This window comes from Drosophila teissieri, chromosome 2L (genome assembly GCF_016746235.2).
Source record: "Drosophila teissieri strain GT53w chromosome 2L, Prin_Dtei_1.1, whole genome shotgun sequence".
Lineage (NCBI taxonomy): Eukaryota > Metazoa > Arthropoda > Insecta > Diptera > Drosophilidae > Drosophila > Drosophila teissieri.
Genome location: NC_053029.1, coordinates 467318 through 486799, shown reverse-complemented (window position 1 = coordinate 486799; position 19482 = coordinate 467318). Strand labels below are relative to the sequence as shown.

Below are 19482 nucleotides of genomic sequence, written 5' to 3'. Positions count from 1 at the left end.
GCTTTATAAATGCATTATTTAAATGTTGTTTTGTAAATTAATAAATAAAATTAATTGTATACGTATATATATTTATTTATATATATATATGTATGTATGTATATTGGTGTATATGTAAGATATATGGCAAAAATTTTACATTTTCTCAAAGATCACATTCCTCAATTTAGCCATAGACTTTTAGTCGAGAAAAATCTACGCAAATATTTGTGACATCCATCAAAAACTCAAATTAATTTTTGCACGCACACTCACACATCCAAAAAAAACTGTTGGGGGATTATTAATCGAACAAAAAATAATAAACAAAGTGGATACAAAAAATAAATCATAATCATCTCTCGCTTATTACTATGGTGGGGATGGAGGGCAAGTCTAGGCACTCTTGAAATTCTTTAGTTCCCTTCGACCAGCAATCGAAGCAAGCAAACCCATTTCAAACCATTTGATAGCCGATTTGAATGGTTTTTACTTGATTCTTTCGCTGGCCCGATTCGTTGTGAGTATGTGTGTGTATAAAGAGCGACATTGCTACGTACTAAAAATTTGCATAGTTTTATGTTGCGTTGTTCTGGCTGACTAAAATAGTTATAAATTTAGTATAAGTTTAAATAAAAATCAATCACAGTTGTTTGGGCGGAAGTAGTTAGTTTTAAGTATTCGCATTTCTGACCTAACTAAGTATTTGCAGCTAAGACTAAAGATCTACGATGTAGTTTAGTTAATTAGGTAGTGGTCGTATTTTATACTTGAGTATTGTTGCTTCCCATTTTGTTAAACTTCCTCTCTATTTCCGATGGTGTGTCATTGTGGTTTCTGTTGTGGTTACGTTACCAATTCCCTTAAGTGACTAGACTGGGTTCTGATTATTTGAATGCGTGTTTTGAGGTTAAGTTGCTCTCGTCCTGTAGGCTTAAGTATTGACTCTGTGTTATTCAGTTGTTTCAGTGGCTAGAGTTACTTGGTTTTTTTTTGTTTAATTGTATTTACCATCTGAAGTTGTGGACCTGCTAGCTTGTGTTTTTCTAAAGAACTGGCTTTGTTAGTTAAATGCATGTTAGTTCCTACTAAATAGCTACTCTTTCTGCTGTTCTGACAAATGGTTTCTAACGGTGGGTTTTCGGTTACATTTACCCCTTTTTGCCGGGCGAATTTTTATCCTTCGAAACACTGTGATCGAATTTATATAACGCTACACCACCCGAACTGATCTATGCAAATTTCCGAACGCAGAATTAGCTCTTCACCTGGGCACACTCATACATCAGCACTTCGAACAGCAATCGAACTAGAGAGAAGAGTGTCGTTTTGGACTCGTTGTCCACTTCCGTTCCGGTTCCCAATTAGCTTGACGAGTCTAGCTGGTCTTGTTGTGCTGCTGCTGTTGCTTCATCAGGACGGCGGGATCGATCACGTAGTTGTTGGCCTCCGCCAACTGCTGGACAGGTAGAGGCGGAAGTTTGTCCTGCGGATGTCGGTGGCTTACGGTAGATCCTTTTCTGACCTTGCTTAGGGTTCCTCCTCCTGCAGAGGAGCTGGAAACACCATTCGTGGTGGCACCTGTAGGCTGCGCACTGGACGTGGGCATCTCCTGACCAGTCTTCGGATTTATAACGACCTTAGTCTGTTTCAGCAAGGAACGATCGTTGCACAGCGCCGAGATCAGCGGCAGATCTAGATGCTTGCTCTTCTCCCGAAGGAGGGCGATGTCCAGCGCTTGGGCCTGTGCCTGGGCATGGGACTGGGCTGCCATTGAAGCCTGCAGTTGGGCCAAGATGCTGTTGTTTCCCCGGTTCAGTCCCAAACCAAGACCCAAGTCAGGTCTCGGACGCTCACCTGCCCACTGGGCGCCGCTGGAGGTCTTTGTTAGCGGGGAGTTCGCATGGTGCGGATTCAGCGTGGGTGGTTTACGCGGTGGAACCGGGCTCATCCTGCTAGGAATGGGCTTAGAGGGTACTGAAAAGAGGTACGATTAATAAGATCTCAAACTGAATATAAGGTAATTACTCACTTGGAGGTGGCTTTTCACTGGGCGCCGGCATGGGTGGTTTCTTCAGCCGTCTGTTTACATACGGTGGTGGAGGCGGCGGTGGCAGTCGCTTTCCCTTGGGCAGCAAATCTAGCGAGTTCAGAATATTGTCGTCTGATCGCGATCGCGCAAACATCGAAGAGGACGATGAGCTGGCCCCCGCAGCAGCTGCCGCTGCCAGAGCAGCCGGGTGGAGGGGAGGCGGCGGTGGAGGCTCATACGAGGAGCATAGGCTGGCCATCGATGGAGAGTACAGGGGTGAGTAGCCAGGTCCGGGCAGCTGCACATATGTATCCGATAGATTTTGGGTGGAGGCATATCGTGAGTGGGTCGACAAGGCCAGTGGTAGGTAGGGGGTGCTCCTGTAAATCGCCGGCGACACCTGCATGGCCAGATACGGGTGGTGCGGTGGGGGTGGAGCTGCTTGAGCCATGGCCGCCAGTAGGGATCCCTGTTTGGCATCCAGATACTCCTGCTGGCTTACCGCGGGATCCTGGATGGGGTAAATTACGTAGTCCACATCGCTGTAAAGCTGCTGCTGGTAGAGCTCCAGTTGTTTTCTAGCCATTTCCCTCCCGTAGAGGTGACCCGCCAGATGGGGGTGATTCGGTGGGGGCGGTGGTGGCGGCTGCCGCGGCAAACTGGGCGGTGGTGGAGCAAGAAACTGCCGAGGTTTTATAACCGGAAGTAGCACACATGACTGCTGATGATGCAGTGAAGCCGTGCTCTTGTGCAGACCGTAAGGAACTATGGGTATCCCAATGGCTGCCGATCCAGAATGTCGGTGGTGTGCCGGCACGTGGTGATGGTGCAGTGAAGCCTGGGATCCGCCGGCATAGTTGGAGTTATGCAGCGATTGCTGGCTCAGCTGGTGGCTGCACACCGATCCATTGGAGGAGGCAACTGATGAACAATGGTGCGGTGCCGCGTAACTTGGCTTGGCCCCATCGGGAATCAGGCTGGTGTGGGCTTTCAGGATACTTATCTGTGGCCGGGTCGTGATAAATCTGGCTGTCACCTCTTCGGACTTTAAAGAACTCATCGAGCCAGCAGCACTGGGCGCCGGATTCGCCGACGAACTCACAGATATCAGGGATGTGGGTCTGGGCTTGCTGGAGATGGAATATGGCGGTGGATCTCTTCGTCGAATAGCCGGCGGTGGAGCTGGAATGGGTGCTGGAGGTACCGGTGGACTACATGGTGGTGTATCTGGTTTGGGAGACACCACAGCTATAGGTTTAGGCAAAGGTTTGGTGATCGGTGGGCCACATAGACCAGTTTTCTCATGCCTAGCACTGTAGGGCGGCGGTGGTGCTGGTGGCTGGTCCACCTCCTCTTCTTCTTGGTTTCCTAGTGGTAGCGTCACGTAATCGCAGTCCGAGTGAAGGCTACTGGATACCGTTTTCCGGCTGGGGTAGGTCCCCCTGCCCACAATCAAATTGGTCAACTCTTCTGCGGAGAGCAAGGAATGTTTGTTGTCTGTTGGATCGCTCCCATCGCCTCTAAAGGAACTTCCCGTGCTGACGTTAGAATCCGATCGCATTCTGAATTCTTCTTTCTTTTTCCCATCTACAGAATCGGGATGTGGCACGTGGGTTTCTTCTAGTTTCTGGGGCTGGAACATCCCGTAGTGCGAGCTCTTTTCCGACTCGGCGATCTCCGATGACTGGCCAGTTAGCTCACTGCTGTGCATGGTGTAAACGCCTGATGTTTCCGTGGGCGGAGCTCCGTGCGCCAATGTATAAACTCCAGACGCGCCCGACACACTCTCCGTTTCTTCTCTTGCCGATGTGGAGAGGAAATCGTCGGGATTCGTTTCGCTCAGGGCCGAGTTTTGGGCGGTGTGACTAAAGCCAAGTTCCAAACTGGACGAAGTGGAGTGCACAGGCATGGGAGCACCTGGCGAGGAAGCCCCTGCTCCATTAACAGGAGAAGTTACCACTACAGTGCTACAAGTGGAGGAACACTGAGAGCCGATGTTATGCTGCGAGCTGGGGGAATCGGTGGCGGTAGAGGAATCATTGGCCGTTGTTCCCATGGAATTTCTCTGAACAGAGGAGTTCGTGATGGCCGCGGCCCCGTTAGAGCTCGCGTCTTGTGGCCTCACACTCAAGGCAGCCAGTTGTTCTTCCAAATCCTTCAGAGACATCTGACCCACGCTCGAAGTTTGTCTGCTCACACTGGGTCTGTCCAAAAGATGAGCCAAGGCCAAACTTTCCGTTGACGGAGCAGCTAAGGGTGCTGGTGGTGTATTGATCATGATCTCCAGCTCATCTTCGGAGTGCACTCGGTCACTCACTATCCCAGAGGTTGTGTTGGAGCTGGTACTCGAGATAACCGATATTCGCTGCTCGTTTTTGCTTTTGTAGGGCAAGAGCAGACTTCTGGAACAAGCGTAACTGGCATGTAGCCTTTGCGATTCGGCAGCCTCCTCCTCCTCCCGTTTGGACACCTCCTTTAGCCGGGCAGCTAGTTTCATGCTCCACTGATGTGTATCCTTGCAGAGGGTCAGGAGCAGTTTGTTCTTCTCATCGGATGCGGCGTACAGCGTGATTCGACTCTCTCCAGATCGTATTTCAAACTTTTTCCGCTCGAAGGAGAGCTTCGTGATATTTGGCCACAGGAAGGTTGTGGCTTCGGTATTGGCTGAGCTGCTGGGGCACTCTCCTCCCAGGATCTTAATGCCCTTGGCATAGACCACAAACCATGCACTACCAGAGCCCTGCTCGCTTTTGGCCAATCGCATCCTGTAGGTATGGGCATTGATGGTTTCATGGAGACTGCATGCTTGCTGGATATATAACAGCTCCGCCTCAGACGTGGCCATTCCCAAATGCTCCCGGTGGCAGGCTCTCATTGCACTTCTCGCCCAGGGAGTGTGCAGTCCACTGGGTAGATAATCCTCGATCCGGTAGTAGTCTGCTCCATTCGGTGGCAGGGTGGGTGGCAACGGTACTGCTTCTCTCTTCGATGTGGATGCCACATATGTCGAGAGTCTGAGCATCCTCTCATTGGCACGTTTGCTGATCTTGGGTAAGGTAGTGGTGGCACTCAGCCCTCGTCCTCCATTAGAAGGAGATGCCAACGTCTCCTCCCCCGAATCATCCTTGGAACTACTCGACCCCGGAGGAGCATCGCCCAGATCCGCCTGAAGAGCCAGTCCGGCAAGGAAGACCAGTGCCTGCTCCGCCTGCTCCCTCGGCAAGTCGCGCTGCAAGATGTTGTGGCGCAGCTGCAGGTAGTAATTATGGCGGGACGTCTCATCTTTCAGCATGAACGGGCTCTCGATGTAGAACTGCACGCGAAAGTGTAGCTCCAGGAGCGGTCGTCCATTGGCATCCAGCCCCTTAAATAAAGATATACCGCATTAGCTAACATCTCATAATGATTAGTTGTTAAATAAATATTTACGTGGGTGTGCGATGATCGCCAGCTCTTTGGGCCATACTTTGAGAGCTTGCTCTCGGGATCTGCGAACATGTACTCGCCATCTGCAACAAACGAAAGGATATAGATTGATTATAGAAGTGTTTTAGGAAATGGAGTTATTAGTCTATATCCCATCGAACATGTTCTTATGTAATAAGGGTTTTTTCCATATCTTTCAAAGTTGAAACAGGCACTTGTTTAGTTTTTTGTAATAACCAAACAGAGGCCTACAACTTCATTCATTGAAATATCAAATTGCTTGTCAAGTCGGATGCCATGTCTGGGCTGAATTTCCGGTTGGGCTAAGGAACTTTTTGGCGCGCAGCCGCCAAGGTCGCTAATCAAAATTTTAAATGAACTTTCGGCTATGCAAGTGGGACCTCCTTTTCCGTCCCAAATCGGGCTCAAATCGGATCGAGACCCCGACCAGACTTCTGTCAGTTTGTCAGGCAATAAACAAGCAACCCATTGACATCAACAAGAGTCAGAGACTCCAGCAGATGAAGACGATGATGATGACGATGACGACACGTCAGGTTGTCAGGGGCCCATTGCCTGATGCTCGAAGACGAGACCGGTACCGGACCGGGTTATATAGCTCCGACCCGAGCCCAGCAGAAGGGCCCAAGGGCATGTCGGCGGTGCTCGAGAAGGCAGAGAAAAAACAACAGCGAAATCAACACACACTTCATCGAACGAAAAATTGGAATTCCTGCATACAAAATGAAGAGCAGCGAGATGAAAAATAATAATTATGAAAAAAGCAGGCAAGCAGGCAGGTTGAAGGAGGCCATGGAATAGAGGCACCTCAGCATCGAATCCACAACACAGCAGCAGCAGCAGCAGCAGCTACAATATCATAATAATCATCAGCGGCCGAATAAGTGCCTATCAATGACGACGTCGTGGACGCAAAGCTGGAATGGAAGTGGCAACAAGTGGATGACCAGGGGAGGAGAGCTATTCGAGTTTGGATCACTTAGAAAAATATTCAGGAATGCTCGCCATATATTAATGTTACTAAAACCAATCACATGGGCAACTTCTTCCATATCATTAAGGGATTTAAAAAGAGTTGAACTTAATAATCGATTAGTGTGTTTAGATTTACGAGAACAGACACTTGTTTTGCACAGTGTAGAAACGGAGTCGAAGCGAGAGCGAGTGTTGCATACCAAGCCCAAAACGCAGCAGCGAACAAAACCGGGAGAGAAAGAGGAAAAAACAGGTAGAAAGACAGGTAAGCAGCGCTGGAAAAAGAGGCAGCTGAAACCCAAGTCGTTCGGTTTTTAGCCGCAGTTTTTAGACTCCAGCCTCGAAACTCCAAGCGATTTCTTTTCGCATTCAAATTTCACTCCATTCCACTCCACTCCAGAAGTTTTTGGCCAAGGCTCTCCAATGGAATTCGTTCTTGTACACGTATCGGAATCCTGGTATTCTACGAGCTGCGGGCAGGTGTTAAGGCCAAAACAGTCGGATGGATCTCCGATCTCGGCTCTCGGATCTCGAATCTCGGCTCTCGGGAAGCCACTCGTCTACGGCGGCCTGATGGATCCTCACGCAATCCCAGCGTTCCATTCTACCTTGCCCGCTCCCAACGGCAAAAACCTAATAATTAACATATTTTCCATCGCATTCCTCAACGCTCACAATTAACACGCACGCACTCGGTTTTCGGAGGAGGGTTTGGAGGGGCAGCGAAATAAATCTTCAATTTGAAACACATGCAACACAAATTACAGCCTCAAAAGCAGAGGCAGCTGGCCATGCAGAGGCAGGGGCAGAGGCAAGGCTCATCAAGCAGAGGAATTCCTGAGGTAATAGCAGGAGGAGGAGGGCAGGAGAAGGAGGAGGTGGAGGGCAGGAGATGGAGTCTTAAGTTGAAGATGGAGATGGAGAAAGAGAACGAGACGCAGTCAGGGACAGCTGCGCCCAATGCCATGGCTTGGCATTCTTCAGATTCAGATTTATTTTCAAGAAGGTTGCAGTCCGAGTTGGAGTGGCCATAATAACCAAAAAAATATCGAAAAATCCACAGGCAAAACTAAACGAGGAAATACTCTTGATTTTGACCAAAGATTAAAAATGGGGGAATTTTGAAATATTCATTTAAAACGATAGAATGTAAGATGGTCACTTCTAAAGAAAAGCAAAAACTGTTATGTATTAAAAGTTAAAACTAAATAAAGAAAATCATGAAAACAATAAATTTCAAGTTGAAATTCCCAACTTCCGACATACCCGGGAGGGATGATGTGGAGTTTACAGGGTATCCTAAGAATGGGCAGCAACATAAATTTATGTGTGTGTCTGTGCATCGAAACTGGCTAAGGAAAAGAAGAACGAAAGACGAAAAAAAAACGTAAAACCAAAAGAATTTTAATTTCCGATGTTATCAGATGCACGCAGCCCGAAGAGGAGAGGCGGCAGCTCGAGGGGATCAGGGGATGGACAGCCGATGCAAGGCCGAGTGTTCACGTCCAAAGATTGAAGGCGAAGACGAAGACGAAACAGCCAACGCCGTATAATAATGATTATGAGCCATTAACATTAAATGGAAAAGAAAATGCTGGTCTACAGATTTCAGCTACAAAGGGGGTGGGGCTCCACGAAAAAGGGTGGGGAAAATCATGAGCCCGGAGCCAAGGGGGAACGAAAAAGGTGCTTTTCTGGCCCGGAATGCGGCTGAGGAGTGGAATTCCAGCAATGCGACAGCCTAAAAATAACACCAAAAGGGGAGAATGTCGCTTGGTAGATGACCACTGACCACTGGATGACAATGTTGCCAAATGGCCATCGGCCCAGTGCCACTTAAAATGCTGCGATTCGTGGCTGCGATTCCAAGGAGCAGCTCAAATTTGCATGAAGATGCAATTTATTGACACTGGGCGGCCATAAAATGTAAATTCATTTCCATCACCGTTAAAAGCTTCAGAGCAGACGAAACCTAATTGTGACCCTCTTCTGATTCCTTTTGAGGTAAATATCGAAATCGAAAGACCAAAGCAACGAACTCGGAAGCAATGCAGGACTAAGAGTTCCACTCTAGCTATGCGAAGTATTCCGAAGTAAGATCCGATTTCTTCCTTTAGTTTAAATACCAAGGCACAATGATTTTTCGAAATTAGTACTACGTATTATTTAATATTTGGTGTAACTATCATTTACGTTTGCTGATCGATTGCGGCGTGATACTCTGGGTGAGGGATTGGGCACTCGGAAAGTACTAAGCCCAGGCCAGCAGAGCAACAACAGTATAACCGCATACCAATCACAGATACACCGTCCACTGACATTGGCAGGAATCCTTGGCCAGAAACCCAAGCACCAGCGCACACACGAAAGCAGAATGCAAACTGCCAATTTCATAGTTGCGCCTGAGGAATCCTCCGCGAGGCGAGGACGCTGGCATGCCCAGCCCGATCCTCATATTCAGTTAAAGCTGCATCTACAGCCTCGGCAGCGACTCCGGCTTCGAGCTGCATACCAAATTCTTAGCTGAAGATGTTGTGGCAACTTCAACGCTCCCCTGCCTCCTGCCTCCTGCCTCCTGCCGAGAAATTGATGCCAACCAGCTTCGAAAATTTACGTGTTGTGTTCTTGGGCTCTTGCTCTAACATCGATTCAGAAAATAAAGGGTATACGGGAATAGTCATTAAGTTAAATAACAAAAACTTCCTTAGTTTCTTCCTAATGTTTATACATTATGGAATTAGGCATTTCGACATTTCGTGGCGTTTGGAATAAACTAACCACATTTTCCCCAAATGTTAATATAATGAATATACTTTTCCCTAAAAGAGTAAGAAAACTTCGATTACCAGAAAATCAAATTCCTCTCTCCTTTCTTGTTTGCTCCACCCCGAACTCCCCTTTCCCCCTTTCCCCGCCCCCGTTTTTGGTTGCTTGTGGGTCTTTGGAGAACACATATATCTGTGGCCAATGCCAAAGACGTTGTCTGCTTGTTCTCCAGGTTTCAGCTCAGACTCCGGAGCTCTGGGCTCCTCTATACTCCATCCTCCATCTTCCATCCTCGAAACTCCATCCTCCGTGGCTGTCGTTCGATTCGTTTGTGTTAATGCAACGCGCGACGGCTACCTGAATTACTGAACACGCGTCTTGTGTCTGTTCCCCTGCATCTGCAGCTCAACGGCTGCTCCTTTGCTGAGCCCCTCTTCTGTATTCCTGAAATTGTTTGTTCGCCATGAAGGCGACGCGTTCCTGCCTTTTTGTTCGTTTTATGTGCCATTTTTTGTGTTGCTCCGCTGTGTTGGTATTTTTATGTGTTTTGGCAGATCGCTTTGGCCAGAATGGAGGATGGAGGCTGAGTCTTCTGCTGTTGCTGCTGCTGATGATGATGATGAGCAGCTTTTAGAGCGGACTGGTTTATGTTTATTAGTTGTATTTTTCATGCCTTATCGCTGGCATTTGGCTACTCCACAACTCGGAAACAAACTGGACGCAACTGTCTTGGAACCCCAAATACCAAACACCGCCATGGACTCACCTATGAGCACAGCCAGACCAAATAGTTCGGTGTCCAGCATCCCTTGCGTGGCAAAGTGCAGACATGTCTGCGTGTAGACCTCGCGAACTCGACTCTTGGCATCGACTAGGAAGTACAAGGTTTTCGGCTGCTGCTGCCCCAGAAGTCTGCAAATTCCACACAAAATTAAGCAACACCATTTTTGGGCAGCCTCTTCCGCATCAAACACACTCACCTCAGGGCCAGGAATCGCGAGCCTGGTGATAGTTGCTCGGCTGAGGACGCGCATACTTCCAAAGGCGCGCTGACGGTGCAAAATGCTCGCATGCTGCATCATTTTCCGTATACAGCGCGCGCGTTCGAAATACGTTGCTGTTGAAAGTAGAGGAATAAGAAAGATTAATATCTGTATTGATTAGTGAAGAAACTTAACAGTTAACCACTTAGTGGGATTCGATTCAGTAAGCTTGCCACGTTAGTGGTGCAACAATACACAAATTGAAACGCATTCATTTACTTACTATTACTGTAAGATATCTGTAAGATATTTTATTTAAAGCGGACACTTTGTAGAATTCCAAAGAGAAATTGTCGCATCCAGCGCGTCATTTCTAACCGCATTTCTGGCTCATCAGATGCGATAAAGCTGCCGCTCGATCGGCTCGGTTAGGCACCATTCTTTCAGGCAAATTGATGCCGCTGGAGCCGCCCCAGACGGAGTTGGACACGAGAGGCGGAAGATGGCAATGGCAATGGTGATAGCGATGGCGATGGCGATGGCGCCCGCCTCTTTTGGGCTCACCGACTGCCGAACAATTTCACCAATCAATAACGAAAGACTCAGGCGACAAACTTGATTAGCGGGCAGGGGACTTGGACTTGGACAGAAAACTGAATAGTGAATAGTGAATAGTCAATACTCGGGGAGTTTGGAGGTGCGTGCGTGGCAGCCAAGCTCCCTCCCCCTCTCGATGCGTTGCGCATAAAATTATTAAAATTCAGTTAAAGAAAGTTCCAAAAGCCTGAGCTAAGAGGCAGACAGACACCGAAACTGGACTCGTGATGAAAGAAAAGTATTTTGTGCATAAATTAAAATCAAATCGAATCAAATCAACTTTTTTGAATAGAGCGCCGGCAGCGGCGACAACAGTTTCTACCAACCCGGCGGAGACGCATAAATTTCAATATTGGCGCATTTTCTGTGTCTAATAAATTTCAACGTTCAATAAATTTATTCAGAGTCAAATCGAGAGTCCGAGTCTCCGAGCCCGAGAGCCGATAGAGAGGGTTAGTGGCACTGTGGCATGCATATCCAAAGATAGACCAAAGAGACAGATGCTCGCAGAACCGCCCTGACTTATAAATATACGATTGGTCCGACCGGAGGTATGCCTCCTCCACTGCCTCCCCACCGAAAAGCGATCATCAATCAAAGAGCACAGCACATTTGACATAAATTAGAAACCAAAGAATATCTGGGAACACCACAAACAAAGCTTCCTCCCCTCGAAAAGACCCCTCCAAAAAAGCTTTTCAAAAGCAATTATATTTAAGCCGATTTCCATGCGCACCTTGGACCCGGCTAAGGTGATCTGGAGAACAGGCTCAGACACACACTTTATGCCCGATCACAGACGATTACGAAACGAGAATTGAAATTCCAGGTCTCTGTCTCTAATGTGCTGCGATTGACTTATTACCGAGGAATTTATTCGGATAAACATGAAAACTACATTGTTGAGCTCTCAAGAGGAACTGGATTAAGCGATCACTCAGTCGCAGATGTTGAGTGACTGACAGTTTCGAAAAATTAAAAATTATATATTTCAGAGGGGAAACTTTGAACTATCTTTTGAAAAGTTGTTTGGGGTTGTTAAGTGCTTCAGTATAAAATTATTCCACAAGAAATTATCTTTGTCAATTAGGCATAGTGATATGTAATTGAGAGCGACAATAAGAGGAAACAGTAAATTGTCGCTAAAGAAGGCCTCCCATCAATCCCGATAACAATAAAAGGAAGCTAGTTAGCAGATTGCAAGAAATGAATTGGAGTTCTGAAGGAAGCGATCGTGGCTTTTTGCGAAAATTATGTACCATTAATCGGAATAAGCTTCCTTGTACAACAAACAGAACGCTTTTTGATGGGCGGAAGTAATAGCTCGGTCATGAAGTTACTGAGACGATAACACTTCATTAAAGACTACTTCGCAGATAAGTCCTAGCAATCATTTCTCTTGAATTCCAAACTCCGACAAACAAATGCCGGTCATTATGTAATCGTCAAAGCCCATATCCAAAAACGCCGAAAATATACATATGTGTGCTCACGATTTCTTGGAGGATGAGTCAACGAAAGGGGGAGTGAGCTCGAAAGGCGTCTTAATTAAAAATTTAAACTAATTAATGGTGTTTAACAATTTCAATCATTGAAAATTATCGCATTCCGCTGGCTAATAAGAGCGGGAAGCAAAGAAAGCCGTGGCGAAGCTAATTATTAAAGCCAACCTACGAGTCGGGGGTATAAACAGAGAGAAAATATTGTCTAGTCCGATAAAAGGAAGTGTAAGATTTATAACATTCCAGTACAAAATGAGTATCGAGCTTTTCACCGTGCACTGCTGGCGATTAAAAACGCGGCAAAGAAGCGAGCCAAGTGGAGCTGAGCGACCGCAAGAGACACGCTAATCAGCAATTAGCAAATGGCAATAAATATTTTGTTTATGATTAAGCGCGGGGCGAACATGTCCAGGGGTGTTGTTCAGGAGTTCCGCGAGTGGGTCGGCTGGCTTTCCGAGAGAGCTTGGAATGCAGCCGCTGATGGAGCATTGAAGGCTGAGGGGGCAGAGGGGAAAGAGGGGACAGATGGGGCCTGGAGCTATAAAATCTCACGGGCTCTGCCGCGATCAAAGTCAATTAAATGGCGCAAGCGCCAGCAGCGAATGCTTTTCTGCTGGCTAAGCGAATGCCAAAGGGGTAAAGAGAGCAAAAACCAGAGAATTAAGTCAGCGACTGAGCAACAGAGCAACAGAGACGTTCCGCATACGCCACGTTGTGCTGCGACAGCAACTAAGCAACAGCAACACAGAAAGCACTGTAAAAAGTTTAGCATACAAAGTTTCAAGAGTTTTAGGCGAGTAGGAAGAGCGGAGGCAATCGATGAATATTATTTAATTTAAAAGTTTACAAAAGAAAATATTAAATCACTAAGCAATATGAATGATCTAACTCTCTGTTGCTGATAAGTTCCATAACATAATGAACAACTTTAGTATTTGCTTCGGTTCTCTTTTCTCCCTGTGAACGACCGACTACTATGTCAACTGCACATGCCAATGCACTGAGCTCATTCGGGGCGTGTGTTTGTCAACCGAGTTCCAACAATCGCCAAAGTCGAACGATCGTTTCGATCGATTCGATCGATCAGGCCCCAGACCCCAGCACCAGACCACAGCGAGGTCCCAAGAACTGTGAATCGTGGGGCCAGCGGAGGTGCCGGAACCAAGACCCCAAGACCCATAGAGCCGAGACTATAAAGACGATAAACGTTCCAACCGCATGTGCAGGCCCATTGAAATGCTGAACGAATCAGAAATTGAAAATATCCACATGGATTTCAGCGCGGAATGCGAGTGCGCATGGAGCAGATCAATAAACATGGCAGCGAAAACGGTCGTAAGATCGAGCAGCGAGGAATGCGAATCGAATTGGCTCTAGAGAGGTCTCGGAGATCAGATAATTGATTCGATAGATCAGAGATAGATAAGTCACCTACAAAAATATATTCAAAAATCTGACACAAGTCTCTCATCCTTGGCCTCTGATGGGAACCAACCAAAGTATTTGATGAGGTCCAATTGGGGATCTCATCATTTCATGCATAACTTCGAAAAGCCCACAGTTCTAAACTCGAAACTAGATGTAGCATGCAGCCCTGACTATCTTTCTGCAGCGAAAGCGTATGAGAAGCCCGTTTCAGCCCACACACTTCACGGACTCCGACAGATTCCTCACCATTCCCCACAATCTCGACTTCTTTGAGAAAACGGCGAGGCGATCTTTGGAGTCTGTAAAGTCGAGGCAAGTGCTCGAGTACCGCGCGGCTCTCAAACTCGATTCGCATTTTATTGAAAGTGTTTCGAGCGCTCTCAGCTCGCCAACTAATGAATGACGATCGGATCGGCGAGCGGTAACTTTTGACGTGGAATATTTTGCTCATGAGTTGGCCTGCCGAGACCGGAATGGACTTAAAGCCGGAGCGGGTTCTACGTGAGTCTGGGCCTTTTAATTACCGATAGAACGGCAACTGGCGTCAATGGGACGGCCAGAAATAGTTCAGCTCGAATCTGTTTGGTGGCATTTTCACACGCTGGCCAACGCGGCGGATGCGCGTCATTCAAAACGGGGCCCACAAGTGCTATTCCGAAAGGGGTGTGGCTCCCGGGCGTTGTCACGCAAATGGGTTTAGCCTCAGCCTCAGCCACAGCCGATTACTGATTTCTGGCTGATCTGGGGAAAAAAGTCCCCGAAATGCCCATTTTCGGAACGGTTGTTCAAACTGCCTAATGACGCAAATTATGTAAAGAGTCATCAATTTGGGTATACCTCATGAAGCAGATATTTAGATATTATATATTGTTTTGATTGGCACTCATCGCAAACAATTACGAAACTTGGAAACGTGGAACCAAAATCACTATGTTTTCTGTGTGCCGGGTTTAGTGTGCCATCAAATGGGCAAATAACTCGACGTCTCTTTGCCAAACTGCGAATATCGAGTAGGAGAAAACTGAAATCAGAAATCAGGGAACAAGCGACTGAGAAACAAAACAGCAAAACAGCAAAGCGGCAAATGCCGAATTCCGAATTCCGAGCTGCGGAATTCCACTTGCTGTGCCAGTTATGGCTAAACAATTTGATGTCTTTGAAATGCGTGAAATGTCCCCGCCGATGATAATAATGAAAATGGTCGGTTGTTTGGTTGCTCGCTTGGCTGGATAGCTGTGAGTAGTGAGGAGCAGCCAGGGCGGAGTGGGCCAAAAGAAAGCAGCCCACACGTCGTCGCTCGGCTTCAGTTGGCTTGCCACTACCACATCGCACCACTCTGCACCACTCTGCACCACTGCGCACCACACCCCGCAGACGCGAAATGCCCAACTGGGCGAAGGTGGTAACGGTGGTGGAGGCGATGGCCTCCGCAATGAGAGCAGCAAACAGCAAGTACAACAACAAGAAAGAAGCCGCAACGTGTGCCGCATGCCAAATGGAAGGCGTGCGAAACTATGCTGCCGTAATACCCTAGAAAAATTAGCAGGCCATAAGGGGTATATGAGTGCGCAGTACGAGTAACCGATCAGATAAGGATATATGACAATAAATATTTCACTTTTCTGCGCACACTCCATTCAAACGTTAGCAATCGTACCACATACATGTTAAGGCAAAAGGGGAAAGTTAGTTTCAGCTCAATTAAATATGGCGCTTTTTAAATATTATAATTTTAATTTAGCGTATAATCCAAAAGACCTGCTTTGTTTGACCCTTTGCTATTGTTATTGCTGGCATATTACTTTCGATCATTCTCAGTACTAAGGCTTTCAAGTCTTGGCCATTTCTGACAACATGTTAAAACAATATTTCTGTACGAGCATAGATATAAGTTCATTTTTTAATTCCCCGAAGGTCGTTCATTAGTGTATCCTACAAGTATATCTCTAAGCCAGCCTCGACTCCGATTGTCATTCAAAATTTGTTTAATTTGTTGTACATTTTAATTGCCTGAATTGTTCGAAGCAATGGGCAACCACACTTGTGACTGTTCACACACGCATATGAACTGCGTGCAGGAATTTCGGTTTACGAAATTATTATTTTGAGTTTGTACATACATAAATATAATCATTGCTGTTGCTGTTGTCAGCTTCAATGCAAAAGCCCATTGCCTGAGGTCAAGTGTGATGTGGATGTGGATGTGGATGTGGATGTGGAGATACGCGCGGAGATGGAGATGTAGATGTCAGTAATGTCAGCTCAATCGAAAAAACCACAAGCCAACTACAACTACGATCCGGGGAATACATGTGTACTCGGCGAGATACAGATACGTCTGTCCGCAGATACAGTTACCCATATGTATGATTGCCTGGTGGCAAAATCGTTTAACGATTAGCGCTTAACCGCTTAGAGCTCATCGACTGATACCCAAAGCGTGTGTTTTCACCCGTTTGTTTATCTTTCGCTAATTTACATTCAAGATGTCTGATTGCCAGGCGGTTTCTGATTGCAGCAATTGTTCCCGGGATCCCGATGGACGGTTGAAATTCCAAACCCTGGAAAAACAATAGAACTCCAACGGTGGAGCTTCGCTTTTCACTTAATTGTTTCGCCGTCCATCGTTCTAACAACCGTTTAAGTAGCCTTTTAATCGGAACTATAGAATCAATGAGACCGACCAGCCCACATGGAAGTTGGATCGCCAGCGAAATTAATCCCTTTGCAAAGCTACGTTTATGTAAAATGACAAATTAAATATTACCGGTATTTTCAAAAAAATACGAACGGTCTACTTTGTATATATATAAATATATATAAAAGACAAAATATTACCCAAAACAGCTTCCCTATTTCAATATACCCTCCGTAGAGTGTCAAATTTGACTGACATTTGATATTCCATGGCCCGAAATGGGTTAATTGCACAATTCGCTGGATTTTCGACTCTTGGCGGGGCGCAAAAAAAGTTTAAAACAAAAAAGCTGGCGACAACAACGAAATGTTAAACAATCGTTGGACGTTGGCGATTTTATGGTTGGCAGATAAGAAATTTGCTGGCATTTGTTTTGTTTGCCGTTTTCAGGGAGTCATTAAAATTCCGGGGAAATGGCCCCATATGGGTACATGGGTACATGGGTACACTACTCTACATACAACTACATATATCTACACGTGTATCTGTCCTTTTCTTACCTCAAGCCGCCGCAGATGTCGGCATTGTTAGTGCTGTATCTGCTTCTGTTTCGCGTAATCCACAATAACTGGCTTTTCAATTTGTAGTTTTGTTTAACTTTTGCTCACTCTTCGTGCACTCTTGAACCGATCTATCGATTTGGCTATCGATAAGTGCCTAACAGTAAAATTTTCGTTTCGTTGTTGTTACTTTCTGACCTCTTCCACTTCCACGACGCGATCGGGCCGCATTCCAGCGTCGCACATACTTTAATCAAAACTCACTACCACCAGCACACTTGCACACGCGGGCGAGCGCAACTGCGAGTATCTGTGTGCGTGGAGTCGTTGTTGTTGCGCGAAAGAATGCCGTTTGCTGGGTTGTTGTTTTTGTTTTTGCTGTTGCTGACTGCTTTATTTGTTGTAGTTGTAGTTTCCAGTGGCCAGTTGTTGTTGTAGCTGAATTTTTTCTTTTTGACCAGCGCCAACTTTTCGGAGTTGACTTCAGCTTCAGCTTTTTCACACTACTAGTCGTAGATATTTTCGTGGTTTTAAGGCGCGTTTTCCCAAAATCAGAACTAGTTGCACCAACACCAACACCAACAAAAATCACTTTTGTAATTTAAGCGAGTGCGAAAACGAAGCGCGCTGTTTTTGTTTCAGTGAAAACCGAACTTCACTTTAAGCAACTGAATCTGTGTAGCTCTGTGTGCGTGTGTGTGTATGTGTCTGGGCGAGCTGGTGTGCGTGCGGTGTGCATTTAAGATCTGCAGAACAACTTTTCCGAATGTTAGGTTTCGAGTAAATTCATTAAACCGAATTCATATTTCCCAGTGGAAACCACATGCTTTCCTGTCCCGACGATCTGTTCGGTTACCGTTGACGTTTAGCGATATACTGATTTTGCCCCTGCGTAGCGAAACCGAACACAACGAAGATCGAGTCGAGATTTCGTTAAAACCTAACGAAGCCGCGTTTAACGAACGGAGAGCCGAAGAGAGAATTCGAATTCGAAAGAAGCGCACACAGTGATAGTCGCATACACAAACCCGATGGCAACAACAACAGCTACGAAAAATGTAAATAGCAATAAGCAATAAAAGAAAAACAAACTTCAAAGGAGAATCCCAGTAGCCAACTATGTGTGTGTGCGTCTGTGTGAGTAGTGGAATTCCAATGGCTTATCTGGCGAGAAGCCGATTCCGATTCTCAAGGGCTTAAAGGATACCCTGTTAGGATGGCAGACTTAAGTAAAATGCATCTCAGAGGAATCTGAAGGCAGCTGAAAAACTATCAAGCAATTAAAGGTAGGGAGAAACCTAGTTTTAAGTGCCCAACGGCTACCTTTAAAATGTTAAGATTCCTACAAAGGTATCTTGTAGTTTATTTGCCATCTTATTCTAACATAATTATTAGATCTATCTTTCGGCATTCACTTTTTGCTACACTAAGGCGGAAGCCTGTTGGATTCAAATCCAGCTCTCAGCATCCCTGCGCTCGCAATCGATGCGACTATCTTATAAATAAACTCTCTGGACAGAACCCCAGATACAGATAGACTGGATGAGGGAGAATCGGAACTTGAGGGTCCGAAGACTCTGCCTCTATCGGCGTCCTCTGCTGCTACGATATCGTCACTTGGGCGCATTCCTCAGCATAATGTGAGCTTGATTTGCTGGATTCTTTTTGCTCCCTCTTCCCTCTTCTTCTCTTCTTTAGCTTTTCTCCTTTTCATTTCCCCACCTCGGCCTCTTCGTCCATCGTTTGCTTAAAATATGCGGCATACACACGCCCCACGAAAGGGCGGGGAACAGGGTAAGCAAGAAGGTTTCAACCAGTTCGTCCAGGGGGGCTGCTAAGAAAAAATCCACACAAAAAATACAAATGATCATTCTATTTGTAAATGTGCCCTGAGATTTTATAGAGAAAAAAACGTACTAAAAAATGATCATTGAATTTGGGCCCCCGTGCCAAATCCTCGCTACGCCCCTGAAGTCTCGGCCAAAAGTCGAAGACTCAGAATTGTGGAGTCAAGGGGTCGGGGTCGGGGTCGGGTCGTCTTGCCATGGACATAACTTGTTGACTGAAGTCAGGGAAGTGGTGGGGAGGGGGTAGAAATTGGGCGAGACATTCCGGGGAGGCGGGGTTTCGATGGGAACAGCCCGCACAGCCTTTGATTTCTTTGAGTGTACTTTGCGTTGTGGTGTGTGCTATACACTGTTTGGGAATTAGAATTATACAAAGTTCTATGCTCACCCTTTACCAATTTCGCTGTACTCCAAAAATGTACCTACCATTCCTGGCACAAATGAGTTTTTTTAATTTGCTCTTTAATATCTGAAGATACTTGTGGTGCAAGGAAGCTGAAGATCCCTTACCGGATCTGATCCCAAGATTTAGAGTACTTCCATCTTCGACTTGAGGCCAGAGCTTTTCATTCTTGTTTTTATTTCTTTGTTTTGTGGCCGTTCGTTATTCTTGCGTCTTTGGTCGGTCGCTTGGTCGCTGGTTCTCTAAGACCGGTTGTTGTTGTTGCTGTAAGCTGCCTTTTGGGAACTACGTTCTTGGTCAATATCGTGTAGATATACGTTCTACA

General features: G+C 46.3%; 1 protein-coding gene across 1 annotated transcript; it reads right to left on the bottom strand.

Annotated features, from left to right (window-relative positions):
* Positions 1-134: 134 nt before the first annotated feature.
* On the bottom strand, positions 135-17961 carry LOC122626839 (protein expanded). The gene is made up of 6 exons (XM_043807253.1): positions 16908-17961; positions 10180-10316; positions 9966-10111; positions 5441-5520; positions 2012-5375; positions 135-1956 (listed from the first exon to the last, which is right to left on the bottom strand). The coding sequence occupies exons 2-6, from the start codon at positions 10269-10271 to the stop codon at positions 1358-1360; spliced, it is 4281 nt and encodes a 1426-aa protein (XP_043663188.1). The 5' UTR covers positions 10272-10316; positions 16908-17961; the 3' UTR covers positions 135-1357.
* Positions 17962-19482: the final 1521 nt, after the last annotated feature.

Bases quoted from the DNA above. Each gene is read 5' to 3' on its own strand.
- LOC122626839 (XM_043807253.1), bottom strand. From the start codon at position 10,271: ATGCGAGCATTTTGCACCGTCAGCGCGCCTTTGGAAGTATGCGCGTCC. The intron at 5,521-9,965 runs GTGAGTCCATGG...CGTTTGTTGCAG, and splicing joins TGGTCTGGCTGTGCTCATAG to ATGGCGAGTACATGTTCGCA. The intron at 1,957-2,011 runs GTGAGTAATTAC...ACCTCTTTTCAG, and splicing joins CAGTGAAAAGCCACCTCCAA to TACCCTCTAAGCCCATTCCT.